The sequence below is a fragment of the Cetorhinus maximus genome, chromosome 3 (genome assembly GCF_964194155.1).
Source record: "Cetorhinus maximus chromosome 3, sCetMax3.hap1.1, whole genome shotgun sequence".
Lineage (NCBI taxonomy): Eukaryota > Metazoa > Chordata > Chondrichthyes > Lamniformes > Cetorhinidae > Cetorhinus > Cetorhinus maximus.
In genome coordinates, this window is record NC_135881.1 from 191,655,834 (window position 1) to 191,673,974 (window position 18,141).

The window sequence follows — 18,141 nt, forward strand, 5'->3', positions numbered from 1 at the left end:
ACTTATTTATAACTTGGCTTGAAATATAGCACCAGCAATCTGGATATGCCAGATACTGTGATTATTTGCAAGACACTTGAGCCGTTTTTATTTCTGCACTGTCCATAATACGTGAAGGGAGTGCTATTTGTCTTCACAAATTAAACTCCTTCAATGGACTGCAAATGCATAGCAAGCTGTTTCAGATGACTGATGGTAGATAATTTATTTGCAGCATTGCAGGAGATAGTTTTCCTTTAAAATGAGATGTCAAGACTTGAAATATTTTTTGCACAATGGTAGCATTTGCTCGTAAAATGTCATAATGGAAGCAATACCACTTCTAACTGCAGTGAATTGCGGATAATGGATGGCCATATTCTCATGTTTAAGAAAAACACATGGTCTAAACCCTCAGGAACTGGAATAGCAGATAAATAGCAAAAACCGAGGCTTCAGCAAAATTGCCAGCACTAACCTTTCATTTGCAAAATGTGAATGGACGTTTTTAGAATTTTGTGTATTTTCTCAATCCTGTATTACTACAATTAATATTGGTCAACTGACAGGACAAAATATTTGTGCAGGGATGAAAGATTGAAAAGTTATATATCTTGCAGGCTGAAATAATGTTTCAGTATTCAAATGCTCAATAAAATGCCAGATGGTTGTGGTTGTTGGGGGCTGCTGTTCTTCAGAGGAGAATTCTTGGCCCAGCAATCTTTGGCAGTTTAATCAATGATCTTCCCTTTCTTATAAGGGCAGAAGTGGAGCTGTTTGTTGATGATTGCTCCGTGTACAGCTCCATTTGCAACTCCAATTAAGCAGTCCACGCCAGTGTTCAATAAGACCTGGCCAACCTCCAGGCTTGGGCTAACATATGTGCCACACATTGACCATCTCCATCAAGATAGAGGCTAATCATCTGCCCTAGACACATAATGGCATTGTCATTGCCAAGTCCCCCATTATCATCGTCCTCAGGGCCGCCATTAACCAGAAGCTCAACTGGACCCGCCACATGTGGCTACTGGAACAGGTTGGGTACTCTGTATTGAATAACTCTTCTCCTGACTCCCCAGATTCCCTCTGCAACCTACAAGGCACAAGACAGGAGTGTGTTGGAATACTGCCCATTTTTGGATGGGTCCAGCTCCAACAGCACTAACGAATTTCAAGGACAAAGTCTGCTTAGTCGACACCCCATCCACCATGTTAACTGTGCACTCCCTCCGCCACTGCACACTATGGTTGCCATCCAAAGATTGCATTGCAGCAACGGGTCAAGAATCCGAAGGCAGCACATTCTAAAACCCCAACTTCTGCCACCTAGGAGGATAGGGGCAGAAGATGAATGGTAGGACTGTCCCCTCCCAGTCACACACTGTCCTGACTTGCATATATGTCATCTTTCGTTGTGGCTGCATTAAAATCCTACAACTTCCCTAACAGCACTGTGAGAGTACCTTCACCAAGCTGTAGCTTTGCAAATAGAAGGCTCACCACCACCACCTTGTCCAGGACACACACGGCAGAAATTTTATCTCGTCTGGCCGTTGGATCCCGCCCGACCCGAACAGGAGTAAAATAGTGCACGATGATGTCGGGCGAGCGTCCCGATGTCATCGCGCACTCGCACAATATTTCAATCGGCGGGCGCGCGCGAGAGTTGACAGTGTGCCCGCTGACAATCAAGAGGCCTATTAAGGCCCTTAATTAACCAAATTGAATTTTTGGCTGTCTGTCCGACCGCTCAGCCTTTGCATTTTTTGTGAAACCTCATCCACGGGTGGGATTTTTTTTTTTAAATGTTAAACTCATTTTTAACATGTCCCTGTTCATGTGACAGAGTCATATGCGGGGACATGTTTTCCCTTATCTTTTCATTCTTTATTTTTCATGTTAAAAATCTTCAGCTCCCCGAGGCAGCTCTGTGCCTTCAGGAAGCTTTCAGCGCCCGCTCCCCCGTGCATGGGCACACTTCCGCACTCACGCTCCTCCCGCCCCCACCCCAACAGCGCCGAGGCTCTGAGCGCACATTTCACGCTAGCTGGCCATTAATTGGCTAGCCAGCGTGAAATCGGGGTAAGGGACCTATCACGGATGGCATTCGGTTTCGTGGCCGCTCCCGGACCCGCCCACTGCGCCTGCCCGAAGGGGTTAAAAACCCTGCCCCTCGGGATGGGCATTAATTGCCGACCTTGCGAACAATCCTCAAACCCTGATGATGATTTTTTTTTTTTAAAAAGCAAGATAAACCAGCAGCTCTCCCACAGGGCAACAGAGACAATAAACAGTATGTCCACACATAGTCACCCAGGCACATTGAGGTGTGCAAGCCTGACTTGAAGCAGATTTGGAATGACAAAAATGAACAAGCTGTCGGACTGAGTGGCTAAATTTAAATCTCCCCAGACCTCAGCAGAATTTCAGGATTCTTGGCAATATATCTGAGGTTTGAGGAGAACCTGACAGGATCAGTCTTGCCCTAATGAGGGACAGTTCTGTCAGCTTACCAACCTTGGCCAATGGAGAAGATTGTGTTTTCAGTGTTCTTCCCATTTTCTTCTTCAATCCTGAAGGTGCTAACTCCCACTGAGGTACAGTTACAGGGACTGTTGGCAACCTATTCTGACATGGAAGGTATCAATCCATAGGGCAGCGGTTAATATATTTCTACTGAGGCATTATTCATTTAAAAATAATTAATGTGCCTTAATTTGAATCACATTTTTAATTCACCAAGCATATCAATGCATTAGAATGGAAACATTTTCAAATATTGCTGATATTCTCAATTAATCCCCAATAAGGTTTAATATAACCTTATTATTATTGAAAGCATATATATCTGGCTTTAATTCCATAATAACGTGCCTCAACATCATTCTCAGGAGTGTGTCCCTGCTACACAATTATACCATTCCATTTCTTACACCAGCCATCTTTTGTGGTCTGACTGATTGAGATTACCAGTTTGAAGGTAAATTCATTTCCTCCTCAAAACAGGAGCCACATTTGAAGGGAGCACGAATTAAAGGTAGGACAACAACGTGTGCTTCCTCTAAGACCTGGACCGCATGATCGCCGAATTTACCCCATTATGCCAAATTAAGGGTTAGTTTTGTGCTGGGGACTGTGCTTTGAGCTAGGGTAAGCCTGTTCAAACACATTTTACATACGGCCATTACAGCCAATAGAAGGAGGAGACCATCAGATTGAGATGGGTTCAAATTCAGGGTCCAATGACTACCCTTACACACAGCACAATACAGTTCCAGTCAGGCAGCGCATTGGACCTAAGTACATTTATTTATTGGTTACTGTATCACATTTACTAAATATCATATTTACTATTTTCTTAAAGTTTGTGCTTGTTATGGCAATTTCTCATCTGAGAATAGCTGATGACAGTGTTCATAAATTGAACCTGTCTTTGCTCTTTCTACCCTGCAGAATGCATATTCCCAGGGACTCTCAATTATCTCAATTGTGACACTGCCACTCTTATATTACTCACAGATTCACCTTGATAGTTGAGTATAAACACAATGAAACACAGGAAAGACCAGTTGCTCCAGCAGATCTGCCCTACCGTGGTGGCCTGAGGTTTGCACTCTAAGCCCCTCTTTTGTCCACCCCCTACCCCTTAAACGGTCATTCACTCTGAGGGGAGGCATTAAAAAAAGTGAAAATTGTTAGATCAACGTAAAAAAAATACTTACTGAAATTATCTGATGAAAAATCTGACCAGGGCATTGATCAAATGTATTAGAAAATCAGATGGAGCTATAAAATGCAATAAACTCAGACTGATAGAACAGCGCAATTAAAGTTTCTGAGTTTTCCCGGGGATCTCAATAGCCATTATGCAATAATTGGGGCAACCTCAGATATCTTCCACATCACATCCTGCCCCCATACCGCCCCTCCCCTCCCCCACCTGGAAACGTCTCTTCCCAACAGTGCCCACTCTGCCATTGGTCCCCTTCATGTAACTGTGCAGCCTGTGGCCATTTCGGCCCCTGCTAAATGTCAAGACTGCTTATACTGTTGTGTCCCTTAGTTAACAGGTTGTTGCCTTGATACATTGTTCCTGACATTGGGAAATTATTGTACACTCTGAACCAGGTCCGCTTTTGACCATCTTGCAGAGACTATCTGCCCCTATGCATTTAGTTTGGAAAACAAGCTAATTGTAAAAAGATTGCCAAACAAAAGTTTGATGGGATTCACTTCACAGTCTCGAGGCACCTCCCAGCACCTCAAGTCTGTTTGCTTTGCTCAGTGTGCAACAACAGCAAAACTGCATATTTTTTTCCCTGATGTTTACACAATGCAAAAATGTAAAGAATTTCTGGTTAACCTGTGAAATAGGTTACCAGCTACATCGGTATAAAAATGGCACAATCAGGAACATACAAGTACATTCAGCATAGATTATAGGCTAGAAATTTCAATCAAACGTTTAAGATGTATATAAAAATCAAGTTGCCGTAATGAACTCCAGATTCCTGTCACAGAACTGGTAGCTGCTCTTAGTCATGACGGTGGAGCGGTGGTGAATTTTAACAGTGCAGTGCGTCAGTGCTGTGGAGCTGTGTTCAAATTGCCAGGGGTAAAGAGTTATCAGGTGGGTGAATGAAATGAATTTGAAGGCTTGTCAAGTGTTGCCGAGCTATAGTTTGATTATGCGGCAGTATGTTTGAACACTGCTTTCTGCAGTTTGCCAGAGAATCGGATTCTCGTGCTTTTTACATCCGGCTCATTGGAGTGGTGTTTTTTTACTTGCAGCACGGGCTGTATGTGAAGCAGACTTCGCGTCTGCACCGGCTCAAAGAGAGAATCTGTTTTCACTTAAGTCTGAAATTAATGCAAGCAATTTAATATATGTACGGGTCAGCTTATAAAATAGATCAAGTTGAACATTGGCCATCAGACATAATTACCCGATGAAGAGATTAATAAATTCTGCTGCTGGGCATTCGTGCCAGAAACTTCAGTTTTTGGAAGTGTACAAAAGGATTGGAATTGTTGCAGTCTGCTGGGGGCAGGTATCCTGGTGGCACATTTCCTGTATTCTGGTTGCAGTCTGTACCTAACAACATAAGCTTCTGTGTTCAGTTCTCTTGTGGTTTTCAGAAAGTCCACTTGCATGTATGGTAATGTCATTAACCACTTGCTGTGCACTCTCCTCTCCACACTTAACTAGCTCATGTAGTCATCTCCAATGCCTTCAGAATCTTTTTAAAAGACAACTCACCGTCACACTGCCCCCCACCACCCCCCCCAAACTACCCCTATCCCACAGCTGAACCTTGCTGCAGATTACAAAGACTATTAAGGATTATTAAAGAAAACAGTCTTCCTTTTTGAAATCTTCTATGTCAGCATATGTTTGAGTGGACACATGTATAGAAATATATGTAATTAATTAGTAAGGAACACAAGGCAATTGCACAGCCAAAGAGTTCCAGATGATACCAACTACAGGAACTTAAGTGGTTTGTGGGTGGAATCATAAATGTTTTAACTCCACGTTTCATGTTTAATATGTTCTGTCGAATTATGCATGTTGTTTGTGGATTGCTATTATTTGCAGCTGCCCCGGGACCTTGTGAAGCAAGTATTATGATAAAAGCAATGAGATGGTGATGGGGTTGGTGGAGATATCTATGCTGTCAGATATCTATACTACAGGATATTTGTACTTTGGCTCCCCAAGCTCCCCGATGATACGAAAAGGGCGCGAGGCTTGAACATATTTCTTTTGTTTTTTTTGTCCCTGTTTATGAATGTATGTTGCTTCTAGCAAGCATAAATGAGCCACATTGAGGTAGGGAAACCTGTAGCTCCTCATTGCTTTCTCCAAGGCAACACTTCAGCTAATCGGTGTCAACTTGCCAACCAATTAGCACCCTTTTCCCCTGTAATATAAATTGCTGTGATCATTTGAAATTTGGAATTCTTGCATTTGTCCTGATGACTGAAAAACAAAGCTTCGGCAACATGTCTCTTTTCAGCAATATTCAAGTTTTACAGTGTATCATCAAGTGTGTTATTTCAGCCAAGGTTCAAAATCCGCTTTTTCAGCTGTTGATTTTATATATATTTATTACTAGGCTCTTGAAAACCAAATTGTTTCTGACTCTAACCGTAGAATGTAGCAGTAGCCTGAAGAAGGCATTTTCACGACATCTTCACTCATTGTGTTGGGCTTCTGTCAGTTAATAAAGTCCTTACAAGGCTTTGTAAAAAGGGGCAATTGGGTTTGATGTGTCCGTGCTGCAAGAATAGATTATCTCAAGAATTGCAACATAACAATTCAGCTTTAGCTCTCTGCATTTGGAGGTCAATATGTGTGTGTGTGTGTGTGTGTGTGTGTGTATTTATAGGGGAGATAAGGCGGGAGGTTAGGTAGATGTGTGCCCAGCCTCCCTAATGGCATGATCACCAGTTTGCAACCTGTATCCTATGTTCTCTCTATGGTATAAAAGTGTTCAAGGTAAGACAAATATGGCCTAATATTTTTCTCTCTGAAATAATTTTTTTAATGCACTATGCCAAACGTTCAATGTGTAGCTGAAGCAAGAAGATTTCAGCTTCAATCCCCCACCTTTGCAGCGATACCTCACTCACAGTGGTTATAGAGATGCTAATGTTGCTCCTCTAAACCAGCTAAAGTTTCTGCCCCCATTTGGATCTCTGCTGGTTATATGTATATGTGGAGGCTGAGTGCGCATCTTCAGGATAGGATGAGGGAAGAGGGTAAATTTAATGGGTGAAAGAAAGAAAAAGATTTTTTTTTTTTTAAGCAGGAAGCCCTAATGCTTCTTTTACAGAATTCCAGTGATGTGTGAGAGGCTAGTTTTTTTTGACAGAAATTAACAAATTGCCTAGTTATGCACAGAGAGGAATAAACACATTGCAGTGTGAATTCAGTCCATCCTGTAGTCTTCAAATTGAAAATAAAATCCAATATGTAGCCCTTCCAATACACAATGGGTGAAAAGATAAGGACTTGCAAATCCTAAAAGCACAATCTCAGCAGTCACAGCAGGAGTCCAGCAGTAGAACCAGTCAGGGTTACTGGTGTTATTCCTGATCCCAGGCCTCGGCCATTGTTATTCTATAACCAGTTAGGAAGAGATGCAAGAGCAACTGGTCCAGTCCCCGTAGGTGTCAGAGGTTGTAAACCTATCAGGTGGAATAATGGTTGAACTTCACCTGACTGGCTGTGTACAATGCACCGGAGAGCCATTGTGTCAATCCTGGACAGTAGAGTTGGGACTTTACACAAAAAATTATCAGATGTAGTGAAGGAAAAATTGTTCATTTCTGTCCTCTATCAGCCACAGTAACAAAACCATTTCTGCTGTCCTTGATAAGAGCCTTCATTGGCTAAACTGTGCCAGTTTATAAAAAATTGTATCCATCATATATGCAACATTCATCCGGTGTTAACGGAGCCGAAAGTGCCAAAGGCTAGCTGACACAAGAGTTTCATTGCACTGTACACAGATAGCAAGGTTGAAGGTCTGTGTCGTGATCCCCCACATTTACGACCTCGGGCACCCACAGAGACAAAAGCAGAAGGACTTGTGACCGGTGGTTGTACAATATCAAATGAAAACTGGGAGCAGGTCTACAGCCGGGCCCGAACTTTTTAAAAAAAAACACTGGGAAACTCTGAAGTCTAAAAAGGGGGAAAAGCTCATTCACGTCAACAGGAAAGTAAGTGACAGAAACTTTATGTAATCAAAATACAGGTCTGTCAACAGTAATCTTAGAAACAAGAGTTATGATGAAAAGAGTGAGGCAGGTTGCACACACATTTAAAGGAATGAATCTATCTTGCTCATTTAAGTAAAATTCATTAAAATGGGTTACCCTTTTCAGCAATTTGAGTTGGTCTCATTCCCAAAACGTGAGCCTTGAAAGGTCCAAGTTTTTAGGAGGCTAATATGTGTAGTTAATTATAAAATACCTTTAAAGAGCTTTCCTGCATTTGCGGAGAAAAGCTGAGGATTTTTCTTCTCTTGTGACAGTAAAACAGATACTGAAACAGTATAAAACTAACATTGTGAAGTAATGTGGCTTAAACAGTATCTAAGAATCCCTCCTCCTTCTGTTCCTGTTAGTCTGTGCCAGAGAGCCAGAGCCGGAGCCAAAGTGTGAACCTGAGCCTGAACCTGAGCCCGAATCAGAAGCTGAACGAGAAGTAGAGGTGGTCACTGAGGCAGGACCTGCGGAGCTGGGATCAGAGCTGGAGACTGAGCAGGGACCATATCGAGAGCCCGACGAAAATGCAATTCTGAGTGAGAAGGAGAGACAGAATGAAGAAGTGAATGAGAAAGATAACTGTTCAGCTTCTAGCATCTCATCAGCCAGCAGCACTTTAGAAAGAGAAGAAAGGGAAGACAAAGTAACCAGCGACAATGAAACTGGTAATAACCACATTTTCTGAGACTCTTTCATAATACTGCACTGTGTTAAACAGCTCCGGGCAGCAATTAGTAATTGCAGGTTGCTCTGTTGTACCAAAATAGATGCTTTACTGTGCTGCACCACACAGAATATGCTTCAGCATAATTATATACCAGCTTTCATTGGATCGGATTAGTAGATGTGAGTAACATGCAAGTTTACTGTGCAAAGTAAACATTATCTGAAGGAAACATGTCACAATATTAAGATATTTTCTTTGCGTTGATTTGTTAATCCCTGTGATCATGTTTTTTCCTACTACACTTATTATGGATATGTTTACTGTGATAAATTAATAGGCTAAGTGTCATAAATAACTACTCTGAGTGACTTTTAATTTTGATCAAAACATGCACATGTACCAAAGTACTGTACAATACTTCAGTGGTTAGTGTCTGGTGACATGATGAATGAAAGAGAAGCAAACAGTTCTCAACCTTAGTTATGGCAGTAGGGTCAATTGAAAAGGCTGTTAAAAAAGACTTGTGGGATCTTTGGCTTTATAAGTCAAGGCATAGAGTACAGAAGCAAAGAGGTTCAGCTAAACCTTTAAAAATCACTAGTTAGACCCCAACTGGAGCATTGTTAATAATCCTGTGTATCCCACTTTCTGAAGGATATGAAGGAATTAGAAAGGGTGCAGAGGAGATTTACCAGGGATGTGGCACTTCAGTTAGATGGAGAGATTAGAGAAGTTAGAATTGACCTCCCGGAAATGGGAGATTTGATAAGAGGTGTTCAAAATCATGAAGGCTACAGAATTTCATCCTCCGTATTGCTTCAGTGCATGGATAATTGATTCTCATTAGCTGCCATCTCACCAGATAAGCTGATGGGTCTGATACCACTGGCACCACAGGGCCTGACCTCCTTTATTTTTCTTGGATTTGAAGCTGTCTTTGAAATGGTGAGCCTGTGGCCATCAGTTATTACCGTATGCTCACTGCAGTTTGTGTGGGCATCTTATTATGTTTGTACACTTTAAGCTCCCTGTGTAAGTTGTCATGTTCCTACTGAAAGTCGCTGGGGGAGCCAGAAAATCATGAGAACATCCAGTTTTGCCCCTCCTCGCAAAGAGGGACCAGACCTCATTCCATCACTTTCTCCTCTGAGGTTTGGCTCTGTAGCATTGCATCAGGTTGAGGAGCACATTTGGTGTAAACCAGCAGCAGCCTGGGTGGGTCAAAAGGACAATATTGAACAGCCACAGCATGGTGTCCATTCCATTAGGCACAGTTAGGGAGCAGAGCTGAAGGCAGGGGAGGCCAGTGAAGAGTTTCTGACAGCTGAGGGAAGAAGAATATGCCACCTGTTGTAGTGGCTGAAACGTACCCATGTATTCCTCCCCTGAAATAAGTGAATTTAATTAATTAATTAAGCTACAGGCTTGACAATGATGATTCTTGCTTCTCTACATAAGATATAAACTGTACATTTCCCACACCAACCACCTTGTAGCTTGTCAGATGTATAATTCGGTATCTATTCATTTCATGTTGTATGTAGCCTGGTTCTGTGATGTCCTGTTTATTAGGAGCAGGGTTGAAATTGCCCAGACTCTTTTTTAACTGTAGGACCATTTCAGCATGGAAGAGTAGAGGATTTAATTCTGTTGGCCTGGAATGGATTCCAACCAAAGTTCCCCAAGGCGGAGTGGGGATGGGGGGGGGCAGTTAGTGATGGTGCCATCCATATGCTCAACATGTAAAATACTTGATGAATCCACTGACTTTTTTCTGACTGATAGTAGATATCCATGTGTTGCCCACATTGGTGTGTCTTCAGTGCAATAGGTAGCCTTCTAAAAGGACCTTGAAGCATTTTGATATGATGAACCACTATATAAATCCAAGCTTTTTTTTGTGTGTATGTAAAAAGAGCATGTGATACAAGTTATTGCACACAAAACCCAGAGTGCCTTTTTGTACTATTCAGTATCACAGCAACTTAAAACGCATGTTTTATTTGTAACAATATGAAACCACATTGGCATGAAAGGGGTGAGACGCTAAGACCTAAGTCAGAAATTGTTTGCCGCCCGGGCTGCAGTAAAAAGCTTATCTTCAATTTATTCTGGTTCTGTTTCTCTTTTATGCGTATAACATATATCTGGCCTCCTAGCCCACCCATTGGATTGAGAACTCACAACAGCTGTGCAGTCTCACCCTGTCTTTGTTACTGCACTGCCATAACCTATCATTTTGTTTTATTTTAAAAATGGATTTCTAATGTTTAAGAAAATGGATTGCACTCCTGGAAAATAACAAGGATAAGAATTGCTAAGAAAGGCACCACGCATTTATTTAGCGCACTGCTCCATCAATATAAATTCAGTATTGTTAGCTTCACATTAAGGATAGTGAGGAGTTGGATTTCCAGCTCCATTTTGTGGAAACGTCACTGTCTCAGACCTTCCATTGCTGTATTCTAACTCACCTGTCTCTTCTTTTTGGACAATAGGTAAATGGACGCAAAGCGTTAAGGAGGTCAGTGTAAATGAGCAGTGCAGCAACATTCTCAATAACAAACGGTTCATGCTGGACATGTTGTATGCGCAGAACAAAAAGACAGATGATGGTGAAGAAACAGAGCTCAAGAAAAAAGAGGAGGAGAAGCAAGAGTCCCTTGCCAGCCTGGCCAGCCGCATCAGCATTCTGCAGGCCAGCAAGCAGGCCTGTGAAGACAAAGTGAAGAAAATGGAGATCGACCATTTGGAGAACCATGGCAGCGTGAAAGCTTTTACTGACAAATTTAACAGTGGGGAGCTGAGTAAAGGGCCTCCATTATCTGATTCTGAAGAGACTGCTAAGGCTGTGGACAAAGTGACTGCACAACCTAAAACAGAATCGGATTATATTTGGGATCAACTAATGGCCAATCCAAGAGAGCTAAAAATCAAAGATATAGACTTCACCGACTTGGAGGAGGAGGATGATATAGATGTGTTGGACATGGAAAACCTACTTAATTCTGGAGATGCAATACTTCCTCCACCGCCTCTCCCACTTTCTTTTATGGGCTTACCTCCCCCTCCTCCACCCCCTACACTGTACTGCCCCCCACCTCCTCCAGTACCTGGCTTGTCAGTGCCCCCGCCACCACCTTTTGGTCTACGACAGGCCATGGGATCACCCCATCTGTCCAGGGGTGAGCCAACGTTTATCAAGAAAAAGAAAACCATCAGACTATTCTGGAACGAAGTCCGACCAATTGATTGGCAGTACAAAAATCACAAGCGCTGCAGAGAGCCTCTTTGGACCCGGCTGGAGCCTGTAAAAGTGGACATATCCAAACTGGAACATCTCTTTGAATCAAAATCAAAGGAATTGCCAGTCACTAAGGTAACACACTTTGAGATTGTTCGGGGGATGTAAGGAAAAAGGTATCAACAAACTTGTAGAACGGGTCTATAAATGGCATATGGATAATGTAAGGTGTTACTTTTCAATAGGAATAACAAAGGAGGTCATCTATTTTTTTTGGAAAATAAGAGGCTGAGATGCAAAGGGATCCAGGGATAAAGACACGAATCCTTGAAAGTAGCAATGCAGAGTAAGCGAGACAAATAAAGCGCAAACAAAGCACCGGAGTTCCTTTCCTGAAGAACAGAATTCAAAAGCAGAGGCGTTAAGTTAAAATTATATACAACCTTGATTAGATTGTACATGAACACCACGGTACAGAAAGGATGAAGGAGCACTGGACAAAGTGTAAAAAAGAACTGGAAGGATGATACCAGAACAAGAGCATACAACTATCAGGAAAGGCTGTGGGGCTCTTTCCTCATGAATAGAGATCGGGATGTTACCTGATAGAGGGGCTTGATAGGGTAAACGTTGAAAGGACGTTTTCATTTGCAGAGGAGCCCAATACTTTGGGCCACAAATATAAAATGGTCACTAATAAATCCAGTAAATATTTCAGGAAAAACCATGGAAAATGGTTGAGGTGAATAGCATTTAACATTTAAGGCACAACTAGATAGGTACATGAGGGAGAAAGTTTAAGATGAAATTACCCCTTAACTTTCTACATTCTGGGGAACACAAGGCTAGTGTTTGCAATCTCTCCAAACAACCTAACTCTTGGAACCCTGCTAACATACTGTACTGGGGAATCTGCATTGCACTCCTTTCAAGGCCAAATATGCCAGTTCAATTTGCTTCAAAGCTGTGCTAGTCTGCACGCCAATCTGTCATATTGTGAAAAACATCTAGCTTGTAGCATCCTGATTTTCCTCCCTACATCTCCCAGCATTGTGACTCTGCAGAGTGAGTGAGAGTAGTAAGCATCAATTGTTAACCATTTTATGCTCCCAATTTCAGTCCATCAGGAAGTATGTTAAGAATCTACCCAAATGAATTTAAAGTAGACCCTAAAATGCAATGCATAGCAGAGATACATGCCACCTCTCTGGACTGGATTTCAATCCAGAATCGAGTGGTGAACAGGAACTTTTCCAATTCACTGGGCTGAATTTTTCCGTTGGCAATTTGGGGGCGGGGCCCGCTGGCCGACGCGAAAATGACACGTGATGACATCGGGCGGAACCCCTGATATCATCCCGCCCCATTTAAATATTCAGGAAGGCGGAGGGGACAGCAAAATCAGCTGTGCGCCCACCGACCTGTCAATGGCCAATTGAGGCCATTGACAGGGTAGTTAAAACAAAGGCCCTGCCTGTCCAACCTTAAGGTTGGTGGGCAGGCCAGGAGCCCCGGCAGGTTTCTGAAAAAAATATGAAACCTCACCCACTGGCGGGATAAGGTTTCATGTCGGTTTTTAAAAAGTTTAATAATGTTTTTGTGCAATTTATTAACATGTCCCATCTCGTGTGACATTGTCACATGAGGGGGACTTGTTAATGGTTTTTTTATTTTTCTATTTTTACACTTTGACAACCTTTCAGCGATCTCCCTGAGACAGCACTTTGCCTCAGGGAGACGTGCGCTCTTTCGTGCGCATGTGCAAAAGAGCGCACTCTCGCATTTGGGGAATCCCTCCCTGCCCACACAGGAAGCGCATAGCGCTTCCTGGCGGACCTCACGCTGGGCGGGGCTTAATTGGCCCGCCCATTTAAAATGGCGGCGGGGCCCATTTCAGCGGCAGCGATCGGCTGCCTGCCCGCTGCTGAGTCGGTTGGGCCCGCCCGCCTGTCAAGGGCAAAAATCAGCCCACGGTATCAGTCAACAGGCAAGTGTCTCAATATTTCTCGTAAGTAGTAATGTTAAAAGAGAGTAAGAATGTGGATACTTTCAGATATCTTTCATTGTCACTTGATGTTACTTCAATGCATTATAAGATGATTACAATGTTTATTTATGGTGTCATATACAGGAGATACTGTTGCTGGAAATGAAGGCTGCAGTGATTCATCACTGAATGTCAGTGTAATTTTATACAGGGATACATTATGGTAAATCTTTATAAATAACTGATTGGACTTCAGCTTGAGTTTTGTGTCCAAATTCTGGGCACCACACTTTAAAAAAGATCTCAAGGCCTTGGAGAGGGTGCAGAGGAGATTTTCTAGAATGGTACCAGGGATGGGGGACTTCAATTACCTGAAAAGATTAGCAAAGCTAGGATTTATCTAAGTGCAGAGAGGATTATGGGGAGATTTAAGAGAGATGGTCAAAATTATGAAGGAGAAACTTTTTCCACTGTCAGGAGCATTTACAACCAGTGGACGCCAATTTGAGGCAATTGGTAAAAGAATCAGTGGTGATTTGAGTGTTTTTTTTTTAAGCAATGATATATGATTTGTACTGCAGTGCAAGAAAGGGAGGTGCAAGCAGATTCAGTAATAACTTTCAAAATAGGATTGGGGAACTTATAGGGCTATGGGAAAAGAGCAGGGGAGTGAGACTAATTGGATAGCTCTTGTAACGAGTTAGCATAGGCACAGTGGGCTGAATGGTCATCTTCTATTATATATGATTCAATGGCCAGCAGTAATACTGTAGTTACAGCACAGCTACTGGACTGTGGTCAGTATCACTAGTGTGATGCATAGCTGAAAAACTAGCATTATACTGCCAAGTGCACATTGTTACAGACCTCAGTGCTACTTTTAACAAAGGAGCTCTGTTGCGTGCGTGCATGAACATTAGCATGCAGCTGCACTCCCAGCACAGCTAAACCTTGAGACAGATGGGAGTGTTTCCTTTCTCTTAGCATTAATAAAATGCTGTTTTCAAAGCGTCAGTGGACCCGAGATGAGCTTCTAACTATATATCCACACCATCACTAAGACTCCACCCTGCCTCAGCTCATCAGCTGCTGAAATCCTCATCCACGCCTATTTCTTAGACCTGACTAGTCGAATGTACTCCTGATTTTCCTCGCATATTTTACCCTGAACTCGAGGTAATCCAAAAATCTGCTGCCCATTCACCCATCACCCCTGTACTCGTTGAAGTGTATTGACTCCCAGTTAAGCAATGTCTCAATTTTAAAATTCTCATCCTTGTCTTCAAATCCCTCCAAGGCCTCGCCCCTCCCTACCTCGGTCATCTCCTCCAGCCCTACAACCCTCCGAGATATCCGCGTTCCTCTAATTCTAGCTTCTTGAGCATCGCTGAAAATCGGTGGCTGTGCCTTCAGCTGCCCAGGCCCTACTCTCTGAATTGCCTCCCTAAACCTCCACTATGCTACCTTCCATTCTTCCATCAAGACACACCTATCTCTTCAACCAATTTTTTGGCCATCTGCCCTCGTATCTCCTTATGACACTCAGCTTTGTTTTATAATGCCGCTGGGAAGCAAATTGGGAAGTTTTATTATATCAAAGGCACTGTATAAATGCAAGTTGTTGTTTCAGACAGCACAATGTTGCTCATTATTCAGTGCTAAATCACAATAGTCCAACATTTCCTGAAAACGTAGTGTAATGCTAAATTTCAGTGGAAAGATTGAGGAATGTGATCCTTTTCCATTGTTGTGCTAGGCCCAAATTTCTTTGCTCTTTTGCATTGATTGAGTGAAAGCTCCACTGAATATTGAACCACTTATTTAACGTGGCTCCACATCCCGTGTAAACATCCAAAAAACAAGTTTCCTCCGTTTACCACCGCTCTGCATAGGGGCATTTGTATGCTTCATATTTTAGGCCTAACAGGGCCCAAAGCCATATTTCTCATGTATTCAGGCTTTTGTTTTCATTATTTCTCCCCGTTGAGACCTATGGTATATTTTCTATATCTTTGAATCCATTTTTACTGCAATATCGTTACATGAAAAAAAGAATGCATGATAAACATGCTTTGCTAATGTACATAAATTAGTGGTTGATTGCTTCAAATGTGTGACTATAGAAGAAGAAATTTGGCAAACCTTTATTTGATCTCCACCTTCTGCTAATGAGATTGTCAGGAAATTTTGGCGAACCTTAAGATTGGTGCAAATTTTGATGTAACTTGTGGCTCATGGTGTTTGAGGACATTACAAACCATTCACTTGTCCAGCAGAGGATGGCTGGTATGAAAAATGGAAAAAATGTACTTTTGGAATGGAAGTTGGTCTTTTGAGATTGGGGTTGAAGCACATGTTTGGGCAAAGCAGAGGGGGTTTTAATCTGCATATTACCCATGCTATATGTACCTGTGGAATATTCTACACTAGCTGGATAAAAAAGTAAAGTAATGCTCTATTCTGTGGCATTGACAATTCTCACTTTGACACGCGCAATAATCATTAAAATAGTTCTGACTTGGGTTTTAACCTGTCAGAATAAATCTAATACAAAAGCAAAATATTGTGGATGCTGGAAATCTGAAATAAAAATAGTAAATACTAGAAATGCTAAGCCGATCAGGCAGCATCTGTGGAGGGAGAAACGGAGTTAACAGTTCAGATCTGTGAGCAGATCTGAAAAATCATCAGCCCGAAATGTTAACTCTGTTCCTCTCCATAGATGCTGCCTGAACCTGCTGAGCATTTTCAACATTTTCTGTTTTTGCTTTAAAACCTAATTGACCAGCAACTCCTTCATGTGTTACATTTATCCCTCAGGCTATCACAGTGGGACCTTGCCTATGCTGTGGAATAAGTTTAATGTCTACGTTAGCCTAATTAACCATAATGGATTCAAGATGGCACCTAATCATTGCAGTCTTTCAACTTACCCCTAGATCTTCAATACAAAAGACATGGATTAGTTGTCTCCAATAGGAGCACTTCGAAATTATCTATTTTGATTCCCCCTCAGCAAAGCAAATTTAAATGCCCATCAAAGCAAAATATCTTTATAATTACGCTAGTTATAGAAATTATAGACCAGATTTACTTGAAGCAAGGTGTCCCATGGCGTGCCTGTTGAAATTGTTTATACATGTTTAGGTTTTAACTGTTATTGGCAAGGGCAACAGGACAATTAGACCTTGGTGAACAATGTGGCCAACAATGTATCTCTTTAACCAATGAAACTAGAGGATTGAGCAATAAACAAGAGGAACAACGGAGAAGGAGCTAAATTAGAATGTGTGAATTCAAAGTCATGTCAGGTACAGAAAGAGAAATAAAGAGAGGGAAAGAAAAATTGGATGAAGAGAGAATAGGAAACAGAAAGAAAAAGTAAGGAAGCATTTAAAAAAATTCAGTATTACATTTTGAGAATCTCCAGCAACAACTCTCAACCTGAGAAAGTAAGCTGCATACTTAGAATTGCTGTTTATGTGCAAGAGAGGTTGGTAATCACTAATACTTTTCACAAGATTGAAATGGTAGCTATGCAGTTGATTGTGAAATTTAACTTCCTGTGGGGGGGTTAATTGCGGAATTAAAATGCAAATCCATGAAACTAATGAGGAGGTTAAGGATGAGATGCTATTTTCATAAAGTTAATGATGGAACAGCATGAATCAGCCAGCAACTTGGGATGATTCACGGTTGACCAGGCATCTCTTCATCACAAGTTACTGGCTGATTTCTGGCATTGATAACAGAGTGTCATTGACATACAGTTTTTTTCCAGTAAAATGTGGGCCAATATATTTGGAATAAGAGGTGATCAGGACCAGACCATGACATTTACCACCCTTAAATTTTAAAAAGCATCAGCATTTTCAGCAAGTATGATCTGTGTGAAAAGTTTTAAAATTATTGTGTATTATTAATCTAGGTCAGTGCCCCTCCTCTTTTATATAATTCCTTTTGCAGGAATCTCAAAAGAAGAGTATTTGGAGAGATTGATGTCTGTACCGTTATTCATGATTTGCGATATTCATCACAATACCAATATGAAGATGTTACAGTTTCAGGGTTAATATTGTTGCACAAAGCAGGGAGTTAACATGGCCAGTTCTCAAATCCCTTTGTAAAATACTGTGCTCTGACTTTGTAGGATAGAATGATGTAGTGGGGTCAGAAAACTGCCAGAAAACAAATGATTAATTATTGAAGTTAATGTTTTGTAATGTTGCTGTACTCTATCTTCTGCTAAGGAATGGCTACCACACCTCTGCAAGGTTAGAAGCTGAAAGGTTATTAGGTTTTGTTGCCCTTTTCTTGCCATTTGAGGCACTTATCTTTGTTTGCTTTGCATTTGTTGAAAATAATACAGTATAATCAGCCTTGAGGGTTACCCATTTAGCAATGCTCAAAACAGCAATAACTTTGAGTCCATCATGATGTTTTCAGCAACAACAACTTATATTTATGTAGCACATTTTGCAT

At 41.7% G+C, this 18,141-nt stretch overlaps 1 protein-coding gene across 8 annotated transcripts in view; it reads left to right on the forward strand.

Moving 5' to 3' along the window:
• Window positions 1-18,141, forward strand: part of fhod3b (formin homology 2 domain containing 3b) — a 597,288-nt gene that overhangs the window by 500,610 nt on the left and 78,537 nt on the right. For all 8 annotated transcript variants that reach the window (XM_078539467.1, XM_078539468.1, XM_078539469.1 and 5 more), the window contains 2 exons: window positions 8,121-8,426; window positions 10,927-11,807. In XM_078539467.1, coding sequence (XP_078395593.1) covers window positions 8,121-8,426; window positions 10,927-11,807 — 1,187 coding nt within the window. The remainder of the gene's footprint in view (window positions 1-8,120; window positions 8,427-10,926; window positions 11,808-18,141) is intronic.